Here is a 21,359-nt window from a genome sequence, read left to right as displayed (position 1 = left end):
CCCCACCGTTGCTGATGAGGACCCGCTGGTAGCTTTCACTAAGAACATTGCTCTCAGAGCCAGCAGCCATTAGATCCCTCTCAAACCAACGGTGGCGGCTTTCACATGGGAAGTAGGAACCAGAGTGCTGATCTATAGACCTACATACCATTCCTAAGCCAAAAAGAAAGTCTACTATAGTCATCCTATGCTTAATAAAACTTTCCACGACAGTTCCCTCCTCTCTGCAATATGTCCACTGTGTTCTTATAGTCTCTTGCTGAATCTTCGGTTTCCTCAGCTTGCCCTCGTCGATTGTGGTGCTCCTTGGGTGTTATTGCCTCCATGATGATGCTCCGTCCTTCGGTTCGATTCTTCAGGGAGTTGACTCTGAGCCCTGATGTGGTAAGGTGCGACGTGGCGATGAACGTTTAGTTGGACATCGATTCCATCAAAGACATAGGTTGATCCGTGGTGTATCTGGGAGCTGCGATGAGGATGTGATTATCTGCACGTGACTGGGCGATCCGATCGATCAAACAGCAGGAGCATCTCACCAGGATATATATGATAAAGAGAAAACAACAACATGAGGATATATACTCCTATTTCCTTCAACCAGTTACCTATGGAAAACAGGAAATCTCTAAAACCACCCAAAGCTGTGAAAGGATTCTATCTCTCATTAGTAATAGCCCTATCTATGCCCTGAATTACAGTGACCTTATCCATATGGGCCTGGACTTTATCCCTGGTATCTGCAGTCCTCTCCTATAAACTCACAGAAACCCCCCCTTAGAAGCTAAAAGATAATCCAGTGCCATCTTTTCCTCTAAGACGAGGGTTGGGTTGGTGCACCTGTTGGCAAGGGAAACAAAAGCAAAATATCATCATAATCAATGTTTTTATTTTTTCAATCAGTTTGGTCATATATTCCTCTTGTATCTGCTGCAAGTATCTAGGCATCAGAATTAATGGACTCATTGTCCATGGGGTTGGGAAAGGTCTGCCCATACTACTCCTCCCTTTGAGCATAGACCCTTAGAGTCTTTGCTCATCCCTTGAATCTTTGATGCCCTTGCATATATTGTTCTATTGGGCTGTGCCGACTGTACAATAGGCTGGCTAGTATTCTCAGACAAAACTTGTTCCTCAGGTTCTGTAAAGTCATGAACCTGTGGTAGAGTCAAGTGTGCACACATCTCATCATCTGATTCTGTTGTTAATTTTGTTGCTACGGGATACAATGGCACGTATGGGGGTGGGGCAGGAGTTGGGGATTCTACTTTGATTCTACTTTGTTGTTTTGTATTTGAACTGCACAAGTCAGTCCAAAACTTTTGCACATAGCCATGCTTGGCCATAAGTATTTATATACATTTTACTCCAATGAGGGTCTCCTTATCAACCCAAGGATCTGTATAAAATGGACCTAAACACCTCTGGGCAAACATTTTTTAGACTTTCCCCCAATTCATTTTTAGGAGACAGTTTCACCATAGAGATTTGCAGCAGACTCAGGGTACATGATTTTCAGTTCCAAATTTTAAAATTGTTTCTTTATGGGATCCTTCTTACCATAAGAATTGCCCATTTTTTTTACTTAGCTAAAATATACAGTGAGATCAGCTGAATTTGAAGGTTTATCTAAGGATAATTATGTTTGTGTTCAGTGCGAAAATACTTACTGATAAACCTTATGCTTATCAGTTTATGTGTTTTTTTTATCCTATTTCTTCTAATTCAGGTTCATAACTACTCCTGAATTTATGGCAGATTTTTTAACTATTCTGGATGGTATTACTTCTAATTCAGGCTCATATTACTCCTGAATCTATGGCAGATTTTAAACTATTGATGGCCAATTTTATACCTTCAATTTCAGCATGAACTCGCATACAATCTATACATAATCTATACACAGTCTATACAGTAAAATTCAACCTTATACATATATATAACGACTAAAAATGCTTAAGCAACTATACAGCTATTTACAGGTTTAGCCAAGGATATTCGTTGCACACAATACTGTTTTTCAAATTAGGGGAATACACACCCCATTTTTTCTTCAGGAATATCAGATTCCTGCGGGATTTCAGATCCCTCTATTACTTTAGGAATATCAGATTCCTGGGAGACGCTTATCAGAAGCGCTTACCGGGTTCAAATAATCCACTCTTACAGTATAGGGCAGTAATAATATATATCTTAAATATAGAATCACTTACCCGATACTGCTTTGGTGGATCCCACTTCTGACACCAAACTGTTAGCTATTTTTCTAGGCAGGTTTATGATGGTTATATGGAGGCATCAGACCTCATACCCGTGACTATTTCCCGGTGCAACGAATATCCCATTTGCTTCTGATCAGAGAGATAAGACAGCCCTGACTCAACATAGGTTGTCAATATCTGAAATCTTTATTCTCCCAGCACATAGTTTATAGGGTTTGTTGGGGGTGGGAACATAGTGTCCTTCCAGATTCAATTGGACCAATCCTCCTAGAATTCAGCAGGCATTTGGGAAACATGTGTTTGTGAATATACAGTTGAAACTTTGATAAACAATGCTGACATCTGCTATATACAATACATGAAAGGGTTATTTTACATTGAACAGGTTTCTTCTCTCCATGCTAACAAGTTAAATAGGAAATCGCAGGTTCCTGTGAGGTGAGGTGTTAAATGGCCCTTTGGTCAGGAAGGCTGCTATTGTCCCGGACTGGCAGAGGGTGTGATATGTTAATGCAAGGTACTGCATTTCACAAGAGAGGAGGCTTGTATAATATATGTCTAATCTGTGATGTATCAAAAGTAAGATTATGAAAATCCCTTTCACCCCCCCTGTTGGCGATCGCAGCAAACCGCAGGTCAATTCAGACCTGCGGTTTGCTGCGCTTTTTGCAGTTTCTGATCCCCACGGTCCCTGACCGCGGGGATCAGAAACTTCAGAGTGCCTAAAAATCAAGATTTCACCTTCCCCCTGTACCCCTGCACGATTTGATGGCGGCGGGTGGTGCAGGGGGGGTGTCGCAGGCGGTGGGGGCGTTGCGGGATCCCCCGCCCGCCTCCCATTGCATAATCGTTGGAGTACAGTGGGTATACCAGGGTGCCAGCACATTGCTGGCACCCTGGTATAAACGGCTGACATCGTTGATGCGATGGCAGCCGTTTAACCCTTTCCATACAGCGGTCCGTATGGACCGCTGTATGGAAAAGGTTAACAGTGCAGGGAGCTCCCTCGCTCTCCGATCGGGGGGCTGCTGTGCCTTTGCAGCCCCCCCGATGGAGAGGGAGAGAGCCCCCAGGCAGCCCCCCGAAGCCCCGTCCTCACCCTTCCCCGTCTGCGAAGTTGTGGCAGACGGGGAAGGTTCCCATAGCAACAGGACGCCTGTTCAGTGTAAGTAAAATACAGTGCAGAACCCTATATAGGTTCTGTACTGTATTATACAGACATCAGACCCACTGGATCTTCAAGAACCAAGTGGGTCTGGGTCAAAAAAATTAAAAAAAAAAAAAGTGAAAAAAGTTAAGATAAAAAAAAAACAATTATCACTAAATAAAAATTTAAAAAAATTAAATACACTACACATATTAGGTATCGCCGCGTCCGTAACGACCTGATCAATAAAACGGTCATGTTACTTTCCCCGCACGGTGAACGCCAAAAAAATAAAAACTATGAGAAAATTGAAATTTTGCCCACATTACTTCCCAAAAAAGGTAATAAAAGTGATCAAAAAAGTCGCATGTACGCCAAAATAGTACCAATCAAACCGTCATCTCATCCCACAAAAAATGAGACCCTACTCAGGATAATCGCCCAAAAACTGAAAAAAATATGGCTCTTAGACTATGGAAACACTAAAACATGAATTTTTTTTGTTTCAAAAATAAAATCATTGTGTAAAACTTACATAAATAAAAATAAAGTATACATATTAGGTATCGCCACGTCCGTATCGACCGGCTCTATAAAAATATCACATGACCTAACCCCTCAGATGACCACCGTGTAAAAAAAAAAAAAAAAAGTGTACAAAAAGCAATTTTTTGCCATCTTACGTCACAAAAAGTGTAATAGCAAGCGATCAAAAAGGCATATGCACCCCAAAATAGTGGCAATCAAACCGTCATCTCATCCCGCAAAAAATTAGACCCTACTCAAGATAATCGCCCAAAAACTAAAAAAAAAAAAAAGTGTACAAAAAGCAATTTTTTGCCATCTTACGTCACAAAAAGTGTAATAGCAAGCGATCAAAAAGGCATATGCACCCCAAAATAGTGGCAATCAAACCGTCATCTCATCCCGCAAAAAATTAGACCCTACTCAAGATAATCGCCCAAAAACTGAAAAAACTATGGCTCTTAGACTATGGAGACACTAAACCAATTTTTTGGTTTAAAAAAAAAGTTATTGTATAAAACTTACATAAATAAAAAAAATTGTATACATATTAGGTATCGCCGCGTCCGTGACAACCTGCTCTATAAAATTACCACATGATCTAACCTGTCAGATGAATGTTGTAAATAACAAAAAAAAATGTGCCAAAAAATTTCTTGTTATCTTGCCGCACAAAAAGTGTAATATAGAGCAATAAAAAATCATATGTACCCTAAACTAGTACCAACAATACTGCCACCCTATTCCGTACTTTCTAAAATGTAACTTTTTGGAGTTTCTACTCTAGGGGGGCTTCAAATGGGACATGGTGTCAAAAAAACAGTCCAGCAAAATCTGCCTTCCAAAAACCGTATGGCATTCCTTTCCTTCTGCGCCCTGCCGTGTGCCCGTACAGCAGTTTACGACCACATATGGGGTGTTTCTGTAAACTACCGAATCAGGGCCATAAATAATGAGTTTTGTTTGGCTGTTAACCCTTGCTTTGTAACTGGAAAAAAAAATTTAAAATGGAAAATCTGCCAAAAAAGTGAAATTTTGAAATTGTATCTCTATTTTCCATTAAATCTTGTGCAACACCTAAAGGGTTAACGAAGTTTGTAAAATCAGTTTTGAATACCTTGAGGGGTCTAGTTTCTTAGATGGGGTCACTTTTATGGAGTTTCTACTCTAGGGGTGCATCAGGGGGCTTCAAATGGGACATGGTGTAAAAAAAACTGTCCAGCAAAATCTGGCTTCCAAAAACCATACGGCGCACCTTTCACTCTACGCCCCGCTGTCTGGCCGTACAGTAGTTTACAGACACATATTGGGTGTTTCTGTAAACAGCAGAGTCAGGGCAATAAAGATACAGTCTTGTTTGGCTGTTAACCCTTGCTTTGTTAGTGGAAAAAATGGGTTAAAATTGAAAATTAGGCAAAAAAATTAAATTCTCAAATTTCATCCCCATTTGCCAATAACTCTTGTGCAACACCTAAAGGGTTAACGGAGTTTGTAAAATCAGTTTTGAATACCTTGAGGGGTGTAGTTTATAGAATAGGGTCATTTTTGGGCGGTTTCTATTATGTAAGCCTCGCAAAGTGACTTCAGAGCTGTAGTGGTCCCTAAAAATTGGGTTTTTGTAAATTTCTGAAAAATTTCAAGATTTGCTTCTAAACTTCTAAGCCTTGTAACATCCCCAAAAAATAAAATATCATTCCCAAAATAATTCAAACATGAAGTAGACATATGGGGAATGTTAAGTCATCACAATTTTTGGGGGTATTACTATGTATTACAGAAGTAGAGAAACTGAAACTTTGAAATTTGCTAATTTTTCAAAATTTTTGGTAAATTAGGTATTTTATTATGCAAAAAAAAATATTTTTTTTTTACTTTATTTTACCAGTGTCATGAAGTACAATATGTGACGAAAAAACAATCTCAGAATGGCCTGTATAAGTCAAAGTGTTTTAAAGTTATCAGCACTTAAAGTGACACTGGTCAGATTTGCAAAAAATGGCCCAGTCCTTAAAGAGGACCTTTCACCTAAAAAAAAAAATGTAAACTAAGACCATAGCTTTACTTACATGCCCCCATGAAGTGTTGATCGTTTTTTTCTTTTTTCAAACTGTGCCCCCGTTTGTCCGCTATGCCCCCCCGGAATAATTCCCGCCGTCTATGGTAATGAGCCAGCCTCAAATGGGCTGGCTTTAAAAGTTCTCCTCGGCGTGCCTTCTCTCTTCTCCCTGGCACGGAGCGCATCCAATCAGCGCGCTCCGCTCTTAGCCAGGGAGAAGACGCTCCAGTTCTCGCAAGACTTCAGAGAACTGGAGCGATTTAGTCTATCCGGCTAAGAGCGGAGCGGGCTGATTGGATGCGCTCCTTGCCAGGGAGAAGAGAGAAGGCACGCAGAGGAGAACTTTTAAAGCCAGCCCATTTGAGGCTGGCTCATTACCATAGACGGCGGGAATTATTCCGGGGGGGGGGGGGGGGGGCATAGCGGACAAACGGGGGCACAGTTTGAAAAAAGGAAAAACGATCAACACTTCATGGGGGCATGTAAGTAAAGCTATGGTCTTAGTTTACATTTTTTTTTTTAGGTGAAAGGTCCTCTTTAAGGGGTTAAAGTGTAACTGCCCTTCTATTTTTATAATGTATAGGGGCAGTGATACTGACCATTTTTGTGATATACTAAATGAACCCTTAGGATGCCAGAGATTTTTTTGTTTTCTTCCCTATCTTCCTTGAGCCATAACTTTTCCATTCCATTCACATAGCTGTATGAGGGCTTATTTTTTGCGGGATAAGTTGTAATTTCTAATGCCACCATTAATTATGGCATACGATGTAGTGGAAAGCGGTGAAAAAAAAAATCCAAATGGGGTGGAATTTTGTTCCTCCACCGTTTTTGTACCCACGGCATTCCGTTTGCGGCAATGCTGACCCATGCCATTTATTCTCTGGGTCAGTACGATTACAACGATACCCCGTATGCATAGTTTTTTTTTATGTCTAATGTAATGTAAACTTTGGCAAAAAAATTTTTTTACATCATCCTATTCTGAACCACATAACTTTTTTATAGTTATATCTACTTAGGGTACTTTCACACTAGCGGCAGGACGGATCAGACAGGCTGTTCACCCTGTTGGATCTGTCCTGCCGCTATTTTGCCGTGCACGGCGAAAGGCCGCTGGACTAAAAGTACTGCATGTCCGACTTTTTAGTCCGGCGGCCTCTCACCGTAAACTGCCGTGCTGCACAGGAGCTAAAATTGTTGTTGGCCTAGATCTGGGAACACGTAAAGCCACTGAATGATATACAATCATTAAACCATGTGCACTAATGGTTTTAATAGCATATCCCTTCCCATTTGTCCATGACGTTTGTCAATGGAGGCCTCTGATGGACAGCACAGTGTCTGCTGTAAAGCAGTTGTTAAGAGCTCAGAGCTAGGGATGAGAGAACTCAAGCTCTGCATACAAGGTTCGAGTTATCAAAGAATTCTGTTATGTATTCCGCTACCACAGACCATAAGTTATCGTCCGTGGTAGCAGAATCAATAACTGAATTCTTAGATAAACGGAACCTTGTACGCCGAACTTGAAAACACAAGTTCTCTCGACACTACTCCGAACTGCTTCCTTCATAATAATATAAATAAAATAGAAACCTGTAGAACTAGAAAATAAGACACTTTTTGAAGTGAATGTATTGGTGTATAAATTTAGAAAAAAAACTAGCAATACATATACCCTAAAGCCCATATCACTTTGGGGAGCTGGAGATATGGCAGCCGGCAGTTAAACTCCTTTGTATATTACTGGGGCAGGAGGCTGTAGAAAAGCATGTTTACTACTTTGCACTCTATTCTGCATTTTGTATGCTATAAAACCTTTCAAATATTTAATGCATTAGGCCTAATTCAGTTACATTGAATGAAATGCTTTGAAATAAACTGTGATTGTGTCCTGTTATACCAATATTTTGTTCACAGTATGTGGGGAAGCAGCAGGAGGAGTGGAGGATGAGGGTGAAGCACAAGCTGGTTGGATTGAAGGAGCGGCCATCTTGTTCTCAGTCATCATTGTAGTTTTGGTAACTGCATTCAATGACTGGAGTAAAGAAAAGCAGTTCCGTGGCCTTCAGAGTCGAATTGAACAAGAGCAAAAGTTCACCGTTATCCGAAAAGGTCAAGTCATCCAGATTCCCGTGGCAGAACTAGTTGTCGGGGATATTGCACAAATAAAATATGGTAACATTTTTTATGACTAACAGATGAATGCACTTTTTAATTTACTTTCCATCTCAGCGGGTCATTGAGTGCTATGTTACTAGTGTTGTCTGTTACTTGTATCGCCAGGGGATCTCCTACCTGCAGATGGTATTTTGATCCAGGGTAATGACCTGAAAATTGATGAAAGCTCACTAACAGGGGAAAGTGATCACGTGAAAAAATCCCTTGAGAAGGATCCCATGCTGCTGTCTGGTAAGGATTAGTATTTCAGTAGGAGTATCACATCCTTGCACAGGGAACCAGCTTTACACTACTGTTTGTCTCCCTATAGGCACACACGTGATGGAAGGGTCTGGGCGTATGGTAGTTACAGCTGTTGGGGTCAACTCTCAGACTGGCATAATTTTTACACTTCTGGGAGCAAATGAAGGAGAGGAAGAGAAGAAGACAAAGAAAGGTAATTATCTGCTAGGAAGCAGAAGGGCAAATGTTGTGTTCAGACTATATTCTGGGGTTTTTCAATAGAGAAATTATGAGCTCGTGGCCTGAGTGTACAACTCTGGCAATAACTGTGACACTGTGTCACCAAGTCACCATTTAATTGGCTCCTATTCTTACTTCAGTTAGATCTACAGGAACCAAACGTGTGTAAACAGACAGTAACCTTTCTTGTGTAAGGGTCAGTTCACACTGAGTTTTTGGTGCTGATTTTGAAACCATTCTTCCTCAAAATCAGTTTAAAAAAATACCTCAAAACAGCCTACTTTTCAATTCAATGGGAAGCAGCACTTCCTTTTTTTTCACATGGAAAAAAGAAGTGGCATGCCTTATCTTGAGGCTGAATTCACGCTGAATCTCCCAATGAAATGAACGGGAAGCTGGAAAAAAAAAAAAACGGCTCTGTGTAAGTCCATGCATTTTTTGCGGGCGTTTTCCACACCAAAAACCTGAAGCTGAAAATGCAGCTTTGTATTGAAGTGAACACCCATTGGTTCAAAAAAGACATGTAAAAAAGCGTTAAAAACCACTTGAAAAAAGTGCTCAAGGAAAACATGCGTGGATTCTGTGCTGATTTTTATTTTTATTTTTCTAGCGCGTTTTCTAAATCCTTCATGTGAATTTACCCTTAAAAAAAAAAAAAAAGAAATAAAAGAATATTTTATTGCCTAGCACTTATTTTCATTTTATTTCTGTTGTCTTTCCTGTCCTAACGAACCCTATCTTTTTGTCTAATGATTGTACTTAATTCAACCTTTTCTTGCGCTTATGTCTTACAAATTGACTCCACTATTTCAAATTGATTGTACTTGAGTGATTTCCGATCCTTTGTTCTACATTGGAACTGTATGTTGCTGCATTTGAATACAACTTTGTGATATTTTATCTTCTGTTTTGTTCCATGCATGTTAGTCTTTCTTTCTCCTTCATGTTACCTTTATTTAATGTCAGTTTTTTTTCTACATCTTCTACACATCATTTGTATCTTTCGCTTATCACTGTCTTTTTCACAAAGCATCTTACCAATATTTTACCCTTCAATAACCTTTGTTTCTCTTTTATTTCCTCTATCTTTTTGTCCTATCCTATACCGCTTCCTTCTCTAACATCTAACAAGTACTCTTCTTGCTTCAGTTGTGTCCTAACGTTTAGTTGGTAACTTCATTTTTACATGCCTTCATCCTGTTCCACTCAAATATTACAAAGATCCTACTCCTCTCGACTCTTCCACTGGTTCTGTACTCTTTTTCCACTATCCCTAAGCTTCGTTTTTACACTTTAATCTGAGTCTGACCATCTTTTTGCTGCTCTCACATTTAGTTCCCAAGAGTGGGTTAGTCATTCCATTTCTTCCATTGCAGTGGGGGGTATGATCCTCCTTCTTTCATACAGTCAAAGTGACCAGAATCCCTCCTCCTTTTTTTTTTTCTTTTCTTTTTTTCTTTTCTTTTCTTTTTTTTTTTTTCTCTATATCTAAACAGGTAAAAAACAAGGACCTCTAGAAAATCGCAACAAAGGTAACCACTTCATCTCATCACAACCTCCTTTCCTCACTCAGGGGCAGCTTACCCAGTCTCTCACATTCACTTCACCTCTTGTCAGCGACTTCACCTGTACTTACCTGCAAAGCTTACAGCTGAGTTTAATCTGGCTGCATTATTCAGTGTTTCTAATTTTTATTTAATTTTTATTCTATGAATAACTGTCTGGACATTTAAGTTTTTTACATGGTGTACCTCAAGCCTATTGACCATCTAGTAGTGCTTTGTATAAATGTCCATTTATTCAAAATGCAGGTTACTGTAATTCTAAATTATTTCTTAAATGGCTAACATTGCACTTTGCATCTGTAGCCTGTAACTGTATTCTTGCTTGAGAAATATAGGGGGAATTACAGCATCCTCATACCATATAGCTGTTACATGTACATTATACTTTGCACCTGCAAATGTAATACCTGGCTTGCTGCAAGTACTGGAAACTGAAGTTAACAAATCACATTACTCCAGGTATAAAGGAAAGGCACAAAGTCTGGATTGTTTCAAGACCTTTCTAAAAGTTCAAAAAATAGAGACTTCTTAGAAGTAATGTAAACTCAATTTTTTTTCTATATACACCCTATAAAACTTGTATTTTGCTTTAGTCACAGTTCTAACATTCCTGAAAGTTTAACTGTAATTGCTATGTTTGCATAAAGAGATTATATGGATTAGTTACGATAAAATTGATTTTAAAACATTTTGACAAATGCGCTGCTTGCAGGGGCTTTTGCACCACACTCCCCGTCTCGTTTGCAGAGCTGGAAAGCAGCACCTTCTTGTCTTGTGTGTAGCACGTGGTTTGTATAAGAAGTTTAAAGTAGACGTTTGTCTTGTTCTTTACTGTGTATACACATCTTGTGTCCTGTCTACTTTTTCACTTCAAGACTACACTAAATCTCATTGCTTCTGAGTTGGCACATGCAAGTTTTTGCCGCCTTTTTACCTTATTTTAGAGACATTCTTCCTCTCTCCTCTGTTTTTCCTCGCTCTCATCTAAAGACAGTTGTTGCACCCTTGTCTTCCAAAAAAGTTCTTTTTAATGAGGTTGTTTTCACATTTTGAGGCTTTACTGCCTTTTTCCTTCTGAGCAGATATTTTTTTTAGTATTAATTGGCATTTGTTTAAAAAAATAAATCCTTCTGCCACTGCCAGAAAGTCACGTTTTCTGGAGCATATGAAACAGCAAGCACAGATTTGTACATACAGTACTGTGTATGTTGATTTCTAAGATTCAAGGGACCCAACCACTATTGTAGTCACAGTTTTATGCCTCTTGCATATGACAATAGTTTTGATCCGCATTTATGCAGATGAGATGTGGACCTATTCATTTCAATGGGACTGCAAAAGATGTCGACAGCACACAGTGTGCTGTCATCTGTATTTCCTTTTCATGGCCCTGCAAAACAATCAAATAGAAAATGTCCTATTATTGTCCTTGTTGTGGACAAAAATTTGCATTTCTAACAGAGGGCAGGACGTACTGATCCACAAAATGCGGAGCACACATGGTAAGCCTGCGTGTTATGTGGCTTTGCGATTTTCTGACCACAAAAACGGATATGGTCATTTGCATGAGGCCTTAGGGTAATTTCAGATTAGCCTTTGTGTGGGAGCATATTTTCCTGTTATGGACACTGCTCCTCACAGGACCACATGGCATCATAATGATTTATAATATGGAGTGTCTCTCCCCAGCCAGCATGACCTAATGCTGTCAGAACAATTCAGTACATGCAAGGTCAGGCAGAATGCACAGCATTATAAATCATTGTAAAGCCTTATGGTCCTGTGAAAGGAGCAGTGTTTTCCTCACTAGACACACTCGTCTGAAATTACCCTGATGTCCTGAACATCTCTATCCAAAGTATAAAAATGGGGCTGTTCATTTGTGATTCAGCACTAGGGTAACCCAAAATATGTTCATTATGTTTTATTTGCTTATAGATATGCTCTGCTTTGGTGCCGCAGCTTTTTTTTTTTTTTTTTTTTTTATTGCATTGCATTGCAGAAATGAGAGCAAAAAGTACTGCCAAAGCAATCTGACAATCAAGTATCATTTGTCAGTGTCTGACAACAGTATGCAAAATTCTGTTCAAAAGTGACAACTAAACAAATAACTGTTCTTCTATTGTCACTTTTGCAGATATGGCCCACCACAGCAGAAGCAGTGTTAATGTCCTAGTAAGGATGTATTCACACTGTGTTTACAGTGTACATTTGACATATGCAGTGGATACTCTACTTACATATATGTTAAATAGACCCCTGATTACCTGACAGATATTAAAAGAATATTGATATACCTTTTTCATGTGTTGTACACTGCAATGTGGATTCCCCACTAAGTTAAAAAAAAAAAAAAAAGAAACTTCAGCTACTATTGTAACTTCTGATTTACTAATATATGGCCATTTTGAGTGGAAGAGCTCTAATTCTCCCAGTGGATTGCTGAACAATCACTATGTTTCAGTGGTGGCCATCACAGGAACACGGCGTGGATCTGTTCACGGGCTCTTGTCATGTCTCACATGCATTTCCTGAACAGAAATCTGTATACCCTGTTATAAATTTGTTGTAACATAGAAAGTTATATTGGCAGAAAGTCAGTACAGGAGAAATCTGTAGATATGTAGTGTGAGTATATACGTTTTTATATCATTTGCATCACTACATTGAAGGGAGGTTTCCAGGCATACCTTACCAATCCCCCCACTACTCTTGTTTCGACATTGCCTGGTCCCCTTCCACAACAGCCATATACCTCAGTGTCGGACAGTATCTTTGGAGGTATTGTCTGAAATGCAGCGATTTGTGGGGAGGGGGGTAGTTACAATTTTCATAATAGAATATCCAGTTTTCTACCTTTTTTGCAGTTCCTCTTCAGCTTGCTCGCATATGTCCATACCTCCCGACTTTTTTCCCTCTGACAGTACAAAAATGCTGGAGAGAAATTGAGCCGGTCAGAAAGCATTACATGCAACATTGCTTTGTTCAGCTATGGACCCTGGACCAGTGGACAGCAATGGCCATTAGTTGTGTCCAGCTCAAGAATAAACTGGCTGGAAACAGTAGATATATGGGAACCCGGTTCATTTTTATGTATTTATTGACTAGCATTTAGCTTTATTTTCTCTCTCTGCTCTCACATAAACTCATATTTACATATCCTGTAATTTATTTCTCCTGTTATTCCCTTACTTACTTTACTATCAATACAGTGATTTCTCCATTGGTTGTGTTATGTTGTCTTGTGGTATTATGTTCCTGTGTTGCTTTTTTTGTCTACATTGTCCTGATGTGTTTATTTTTCTCTTACTTGATGTTGTCTTGGCTTTGCTCTCCTTTTTTATGTTTTTTTTTTGTTTTTGGTTTTTTATAGCAAAAGCTCAGGATGGTGTGGCCTTGGAGATACAACCTCTAAAGAGTGAAGAAGGTGTAGAAAGTGAAGAAAAAGAAAAAAAAGTTGTCAAGGTTCCAAAGAAAGAGAAGTCTGTCCTACAGGGGAAGCTTACTCGACTAGCTGTGCAGATTGGAAAAGCAGGTGCTATCTATAATGGGGTTTCAGTGTGTTATTTTTATTTTTTTCTTATAACATATTATATCTGATCTAGACCAGATTTTTTTATGATGGATTACTTTAAATTGATTAAATCTGATTTACGTTATATTGTCCATCTTTTTCACTAATTTAAAATAGTTATCTTAGTGGTTTCTCTTTATATACGTTTTTTTTTCTATCTGTTTGGAGATGGATCTTCATGGCCTGATGTTCAGGCAATTATCGGGAGCGAATGCTAGTTCCCAGTAATCTGCCTGTCTAAAGCTGCTGTTTGTGTTTCGTTCATATATCGGGTAAAATAATCTGAGGTGTGGTCACATCGATCATCTTTCCTAGACAGCAGATCGTGCTGTCTAAATAGCACTCTGTTGCCCAGGAACAATTCTTTTGTATGGGGACAAACGAAAGCAGCAGCCATCATAAATGAAGCGCTCCTCCACTTAATGAGCAGCTGACTGTCGGGAAGGAACGCTTTCTTCCGACTATCAGCTGGTCCTCACAGCATCTAAATATGCCTTATGACTGGCCACATAGTGACCAGACTCATATCTCCCATACATGAAGTCTAATTTTTCTAATGCTCAGCTGCAGGCCACAACAGTCTTGTAAAGAGTTAATTTATTTCTCTTTTGTTCATTTTTTTTATTTTTTTAATAAATACATGATCTTTCTCATCCTTACAAATTGTATCTTTTCATTAACAGGTCTTATCATGTCTGCCATCACTGTGATCATTCTGGTGCTGTACTTTGTCATTTACACCTTTGGAGTATTGGGGCGCCCATGGCTTGCAGAGTGCACCCCTATCTACATTCAGTACTTTGTTAAGTTCTTTATAATAGGCGTCACTGTGCTGGTGGTGGCTGTTCCTGAAGGCTTGCCCCTTGCGGTTACCATATCACTGGCGTACTCTGTGAAGGTTAGAGTTTTTTTTTTTTGTTTTTTTTTATGTGTATGGTTGGCTCCTGGGATATGAGACTTCTACAGAGGTGTCCGGCAATGACTTTCTCCTCCCGCTTCGCTTAAAAAAACAGAAATACAAAAACCATACATGCTATATGGGGGGGGGGGGGGACCACTAGCGTCTTTGTGACTTTGCGACTACTAACAATATAAATTGAGAAACAGATTTTGGCAATTGGGCAATTGAGCGAATCAAGAGCATAGATCTGAGGTTGATTCGTTAAAAAACGTTGTAATGCTGTTTCCATTCAGCATTAAAATGTCTCAGCCCAAGTTTTGTGAGACTACGGTAAATTACTTCAGTATTCCTATCTGCATTTATAAAAAACATTTTAAAATAGGAATCTGAAATCGGCTTTGGTACTAGTGGGTACCTCCAGTACTGGAAGCGACTTTAGATTCCTTTTTTTTAATGTTTTTAAATACAAAGATAGGAATACTGAAGTAATTTACAGATGTCTCGCACAACTTAGGCCAAGAAAAAGTTTTACCACAAGGAACACATACATTTTAATGCTGTAGATGGAAACAGTATTACAAACAAAGATTTTTAACAAATCGATGTCGGATCTATGATCTCAAGCTCGATTCGCTCAACCCTATTGGCAGTGGTTCTGTTTGGGATATAACACACTAAAAAGTCATATCAATTCTTAAACTGACATACAGTCGTGCTATATGTTAGAAACAAAGCAGATTTCAACTTAAGGCCTCTTTCAGACGGGCGTTGCAGGAAAATGTGCGGGAGCATTGCGGCACGATTTTTCCGTGCAAGTGCAAAACATTGTAATGCGTTTTGAACGTGCACAGAAGTTCGGGCTTGGGATCAGTGTTCTGTAGATTGTATTATTTTCCCTTATAACATGGTTATAAATAATAGCATTCTGAATACATAGTACAATAGGGCTGAAGGGATTTCAATTTAAAAAAAATTTTTTTAACTCGCCTTAATCCACTTGCTCGCGTAGCCGGCATCTATTCTGTCTGTCTTCTGTGCTGTGTGCAGCAACAGGACCTGTGGTGACGTCACTCCGGTCATCACATGATCCATCACCATGGTAAAAGATCATGTAATGGATCATGTGATGACCGGAGTGACGTCACCACAGGTCCTGTTGCTGCACACAGCACAGAAGACAGACAGAAGAGATGCCGGCTACGCGATCAAGTGGATTAAGGGGAGTTAAATTATTATTTTTTTAACCCCTCCAGCGCTATTTTACTATGCATTCTGTATTCAGAATGCTATTATTTTCCCTTATAACCATGTTATAAGGGAAAATAATAATAATCGGGTCTCCATCCCGATCGTCTCCTAGCAATCCTTGCTTGCGATTTTCACTCAACCCCATTCATTTCTATGGGGCCTGCGTTACGTGAAAAATGCACAAAATAGAGCTTGCTGCGATTTTCCCGCAACGCACAAGTGATGCGTGAAAATCACCGCTCATGTGAACAGCCCCATAGAAATGAATGATCGGTATTCAGTGTGGGTGCAATGCGTTCAACTCACGCATCACATCCGTGCGGAATACTCGCCCGTGTGAAAGGGGCCTAAATTTTTTTTGCAAATCTGACATGCGTCACTTTATATGGTAATAACTCTGGAATGCTTTTACTTATCCAAGCCATTCTCGTGACACATTGCACTTTGACAGTGGTAAATTTTAATTTAGTCAATATTTCACCTTTTATTTATGAAAAAATCCCAAATTTGCCAAAACTTTCTCTGCTTTTAAAACAGAAAGTGACACTCTTATAACACTTATTACTTAACATTCCCCATATGTCTACTTTATGTTGGCATCATTTTGTAAATATAATTTTATTTTTTTAGGACGTTAGAAGCATTTTTTTAAAGCACCAATTCAGTTATAATGTGACTGGCTTTATGGGAAACTGGAGAGCTGAGGTCTGTTTTAGTGAACACTCTCACTGTAAATTAGTTAACACATAAGCACGGGTAGAATTATGGTTTTCCTGCTCATGGTGTGTATACCCAGCTTTCTATCTCTGCTTCCAGACATAACCACCCTGTTTTCATTCTCCTCTATTTTTTAGAAAATGATGAAAGATAATAATCTTGTGCGTCACTTGGATGCATGTGAAACTATGGGCAATGCTACAGCGATATGTTCGGACAAAACAGGCACTTTAACCATGAATCGTATGACCGTGGTTCAGGCATATGTGTGTGGCACCAACTATAGACAGATTCCTGACCCTGAAGCACTGAACCCAAAAATGCTGGACCTATTAGTCAATGGAATATCCATTAACTCTGCCTATACATCAAAGATCTTGGTAAGTGAAGCAAAATCTAGAACATAAAGTATGTACAGTGAAAGATTCATGAAACAGGTCCTAGGAAATAGTACACGGCTTGCATTTTCATAGAACCCATCGAAGCTAATAGAAAATGCTCATTAATTAAAAATAAAACCCTATAAGAGTAACAAAGTCTTCTCACAGTTACATCTATCCCACCAAATTGCAAATACTTTCCAACAAATCTGTGTCCGAACACTGGGGAATGTGCAAATGTACCAGTACATGATCAGGACACATGGCTGACACCTCCAGATCTCCATTAAAACATTATCTGCCTAGACAACCAGCAGTGCATTACAGTACTAAGGGCTCATGCACACAAATGTATTTTCTTTCCACGTCCGTTCCATTATTTTTTTTTATTTTTTTTTGCGGACCGTATGTGGAACTATTAATTTGAAAGGATCCGCAAAAAAAAGTGTGCATTTCATTTCCATATTTCCGTTCCGCAAAAATATAGAACATGTCCTCTTATGGTCCGCATTACGGACAAGGATAGTACTGTTCTTTTAGGGTCCAGCTGTTGTTCCGCAAAATACGGAATGCACATGGATGTCATCCGTATTTTTTACGGATCCTTTTTTTTGCAGACCGCAAAATACATACGGTCGTGTGCATGTGCCCTAAGGGTAAGATTTATCAAAACTGGTGTAAAGGAACACTGGCTTAGTTGCTCATAGCAACCAGATTCCACCTTTTATGTTTCAGACCTCTTTTAGAAAATGAAAGGTGGAATTTGGTTGCTATGGGCAACCATTGTTCCTTTACACCAGTTTTCATAAATCTCACTCTAAGATTCTACCCAAATACAGTATGTGTTAACAGGCTTTTTTCATCTTTTCTAAACCATTCATAGCCCCCAGAAAAAGAAGGCGGTCTTCCAAGACAAGTCGGTAATAAGACTGAATGTGCTCTACTGGGATTTGTTTTGGACTTAAAGCAAGATTACCAAGCTGTTCGTAATGAAATTCCTGAAGAAAAACTCTATAAGGTGTACACATTCAATTCAGTGCGCAAATCCATGAGTACAGTACTCAGCGAGTCTGGAGGTGGTTTCCGTATGTACAGTAAAGGCGCCTCAGAAATCGTTTTACGCAAGTAAGAATGAGGATAACGTGTATCTGAGAGTAGGCAACTTTTCCTATGTACTAATGTTTTTTCACTTTTGTTGCTAGATGTACAAAAATTTTGGATCAAGGTGGTGAAGTATGTCCATTTAAAACTAGAGACCGGGATGAGATGGTGAAAAAAGTCATTGAGCCAATGGCCTGTGAAGGGCTTCGTACTATTTGTTTGGCATATCGTGACTTCCCAGCGGGCACTGAGCCTGACTGGGATAATGAAGCCGACATCTTGTCTGACCTCACTTGTATTGCTGTGGTGGGCATTGAAGATCCTGTTCGTCCAGAGGTAACTTATTTCTATTGCTAGAATGAATTTGCTCTCTTAATTTGCTCAGATTCTGAAAATATTACTATATACTAATTGTATCAATGAGTAAAGATTCACAGGTCCCAGCTTCATCTTAGTATTGTATGCGTAGCAGTCCAGAGGCATGTGGGGAGAGGATGGGAGTGGCAGATGGTTGTAGTATTCATGGTGGCATTGTCCTACTCCTGTGCACCCTGGGCCATTACAGTAAAGAGGGGGTGTACCAGGTGTTATTTCCCTAGGACACACCCTGTTTGAAGTCTGCTTCCGGATGGATAGTGGTTTGCTGTTGCTGGTGGTTAACCACCTCAGCTCCCCTAGCTTAAACCCTGTTAATGACCAGACCACTTTTTACAATTCTGCACTACACTACTTTCACCGTTTATTGCTCGGTCATACAACTTACCACCCAAATGAATTTTCCCTCCTTTTCTTCTCACTAATAGAGCTTTCATTTGGTGGTATTTCATTGCTGCTGACATTTTTACTTTTTTTGTTATTAATCGAAATTTAGCGATTTTTTTATATTTTTTTATATTTTTGTAAAATGACATTTTTCACTTTAAAAAACAAAATGGCTGCACACAATTATATATGCAAACAATAGAGCTAAGAAATGGGGGTCATTCTAGATAAAAGTGGTACAATACCGACTATCATTGGGTATAAATGAGTAATGGAAGCTCTTAGCGCACATACGTACCACTTTTATCTAGAATGACCCCCATTTCTTAGCTCTATTGTTTGCATATATAATGGTGTGCTTTTTGTAATTATGTTTGCTTCATGGATATGCACCTGTGATTCTGAAGGTTTTAGTCAAAATTTTCTTGCAATATATTGGGGGTGGCACCCCTTTTAGACTGGACACGCCCATCTACCTGGGACTTCTGAGCAGAGTACTTTTTTAGCTGGTTCCTACACAGCCCTGAATATTGGAGGCTTTAGTAAGTCCAAAGTGAGGCAGTATCTTTAGTGATGGGGACCCATCTTCGGAAGCCACCTTGACGCTTGGTCAGGGGGTCTGACACGTATGTGCGCTAAGAGCTTCCATTACTCATTTATACCCATTTATAGTCGGTATTGTACCACTTTTATCTAGAATGACCCCCATTTCTTAGCTCTATTGTTTGCATATATAATGGTGTGCAGCCATTTAGTTTTTTGTAATTATGTTTGCTTCATGGATAAGCACCTGTGATTCTGAAGGTTTTAGTCTAAATTTTCTTGCAACTTTTCACTTTCAGTTGTAAAATTTTTCAAATAAAACTACATTTCTATATATATTTTTCTCTAAATTTATTGTTCTACATGTCTTTGAAAAAAAAAAATGCAATAAGTGTATATTTATTGGTTTGCACAAAAGTTATAGCGTTCGCAAACTATGGCACAAAACGTGAATTTCCGCATTTTGAAGCAGCTCTGACTTTCTGAGCACCTGTCATGTTTCCTGAGGTTCTACAATGCCCAGACAGTAAAAAACAACCCACAAATGACACCATTTCGGAAAGCAGACACCCTAAGGTATTCGCTGATGGGCATAGTGAGTTCATAGAACTTTTTATTTTTTGTCACAAGTTAGCGGAAAATGATGATTTTATTTATTTTTTCTTACAAAGTCTCATATTCCACTAACTTGTGACAAAAAACTAAAACTTCCATGAACTCACTATCCCCATCACGAGATACCTTGGGGTGTCTTCTTTCCAAAATGGGGTCACATGTGGGGTATTTATACTTCCCTGGCATTTTAGGGGCCCTAATGTGTGAGAAGTAGTTTGAACTCCAAATGTGTAAAAAATGCCCTGTGAAATCCTAAAGGTGCTCTTTAGAATTTGGGCCCCTTTGCCCACCTAGGCTGCAAAAAAGTGTCACACATGTGGTAACGCCGTACTCAGAAGAAGTAGGGCAATGTTTTGGGGTGTATTTTTACATTTAGCCATGCTGGGTGAGAGAAATATCTCTGTAAAAGTCAAGTTGTCCCATTTTTTTATACAAAGTTGTCATTTTAGAGAGGTATTTCTCTCACCCAGCATGGGTATATATAAAAAGACACCCCAAAACACATTGCCCAACTTCTCCTGAGTACGGCGATACCACACGTTTGACACATTTTTGCAGCCTAGGTGCGCAAAGGGGCCCAAATTCCTTTTAGGAGGGCATTTTTAGACATTTGACTTCTTCTCACACTTTAGGGCCCCTAAAATGCCAGGGCAGTATAAATACCCCACCTGTGACCCCATTTTGGAAAGAAGACACCCCAAAGTATTTCATGATGGGCATAGACAGTTTATGGAAGTTTTTATTTTTTGTCACAAGTTAGTGGAATATGAGACTTTGTAAGAAAAGAAAAGAAAAAAAAAACATAATTTTCCTGACGCCTCCACAACGGCACTACGTGGAGGATTACCCCGCCTTCTCCAGGGACAGGAAACAGCTTTCGAGCCCAGCCAGTAAAGGACCCCCTCCCTCTTACCTTGTCAGTTGTTTCCTGTCCCTCAGAAGGATCGGGATCTCGAGCACCAGCATTATTCTGCGTGGCCTTTGGTTTGTTGTCCCGGCGCTGCCGGAGGGCCGTCGCAGGGGAGAGGATCGTGGGACCCGGTATCTTGGTCCTTCCTCCCCTTGGTGAAACGCCAGCTGCGCTGGTTACACCGGGCTGTTTTTTCCGCGTTCTGTGAGAACCGGTGTCTCTGTGCGGCTTGAGGGGGCGGGCCTGGGCCGGGGCACGCCCCCATATTCCTCCCATAGCTCTGGCCTCTATGACGTGGAGGATCGCGTCATCAGAAGGGGCCGGCGTGACGCATAGGAGGGGGCGGAGCTTCATACATAAGGCGGAAGTACAAGCGGTCGGCGGTGTTCTAACCAGATTTCCTGGTCCTGCAGTTAAAGTACTTCACTGTAGCCTACCTGAAGAACGAACCGA

At 39.8% G+C, this 21,359-nt stretch overlaps 1 protein-coding gene across 4 annotated transcripts in view; it reads left to right on the top strand.

Annotated features, from left to right (window-relative positions):
- The window catches only part of ATP2B4 (ATPase plasma membrane Ca2+ transporting 4), a 226,751-nt gene that overhangs the window by 102,602 nt on the left and 102,790 nt on the right, over positions 1 to 21,359 (top strand). For 2 of the 4 annotated variants that reach the window (XM_044288272.1, XM_044288274.1), the window contains exons 4-12: positions 7,868 to 8,125; positions 8,234 to 8,359; positions 8,439 to 8,564; positions 10,087 to 10,122; positions 13,529 to 13,690; positions 14,413 to 14,627; positions 16,733 to 16,975; positions 17,859 to 18,100; positions 18,178 to 18,412. In XM_044288272.1, coding sequence (XP_044144207.1) covers positions 7,868 to 8,125; positions 8,234 to 8,359; positions 8,439 to 8,564; positions 10,087 to 10,122; positions 13,529 to 13,690; positions 14,413 to 14,627; positions 16,733 to 16,975; positions 17,859 to 18,100; positions 18,178 to 18,412 — 1,643 coding nt within the window. The remainder of the gene's footprint in view (positions 1 to 7,867; positions 8,126 to 8,233; positions 8,360 to 8,438; positions 8,565 to 10,086; positions 10,123 to 13,528; positions 13,691 to 14,412; positions 14,628 to 16,732; positions 16,976 to 17,858; positions 18,101 to 18,177; positions 18,413 to 21,359) is intronic. The other 2 variants (XM_044288273.1, XM_044288275.1) reach the window with 1 other exon arrangement.

Source organism: Bufo gargarizans, chromosome 3, assembly GCF_014858855.1.
Source record: "Bufo gargarizans isolate SCDJY-AF-19 chromosome 3, ASM1485885v1, whole genome shotgun sequence".
Classification (NCBI taxonomy): domain Eukaryota; kingdom Metazoa; phylum Chordata; class Amphibia; order Anura; family Bufonidae; genus Bufo; species Bufo gargarizans.
This window is presented reverse-complemented; position numbering and strand designations above follow the sequence as displayed.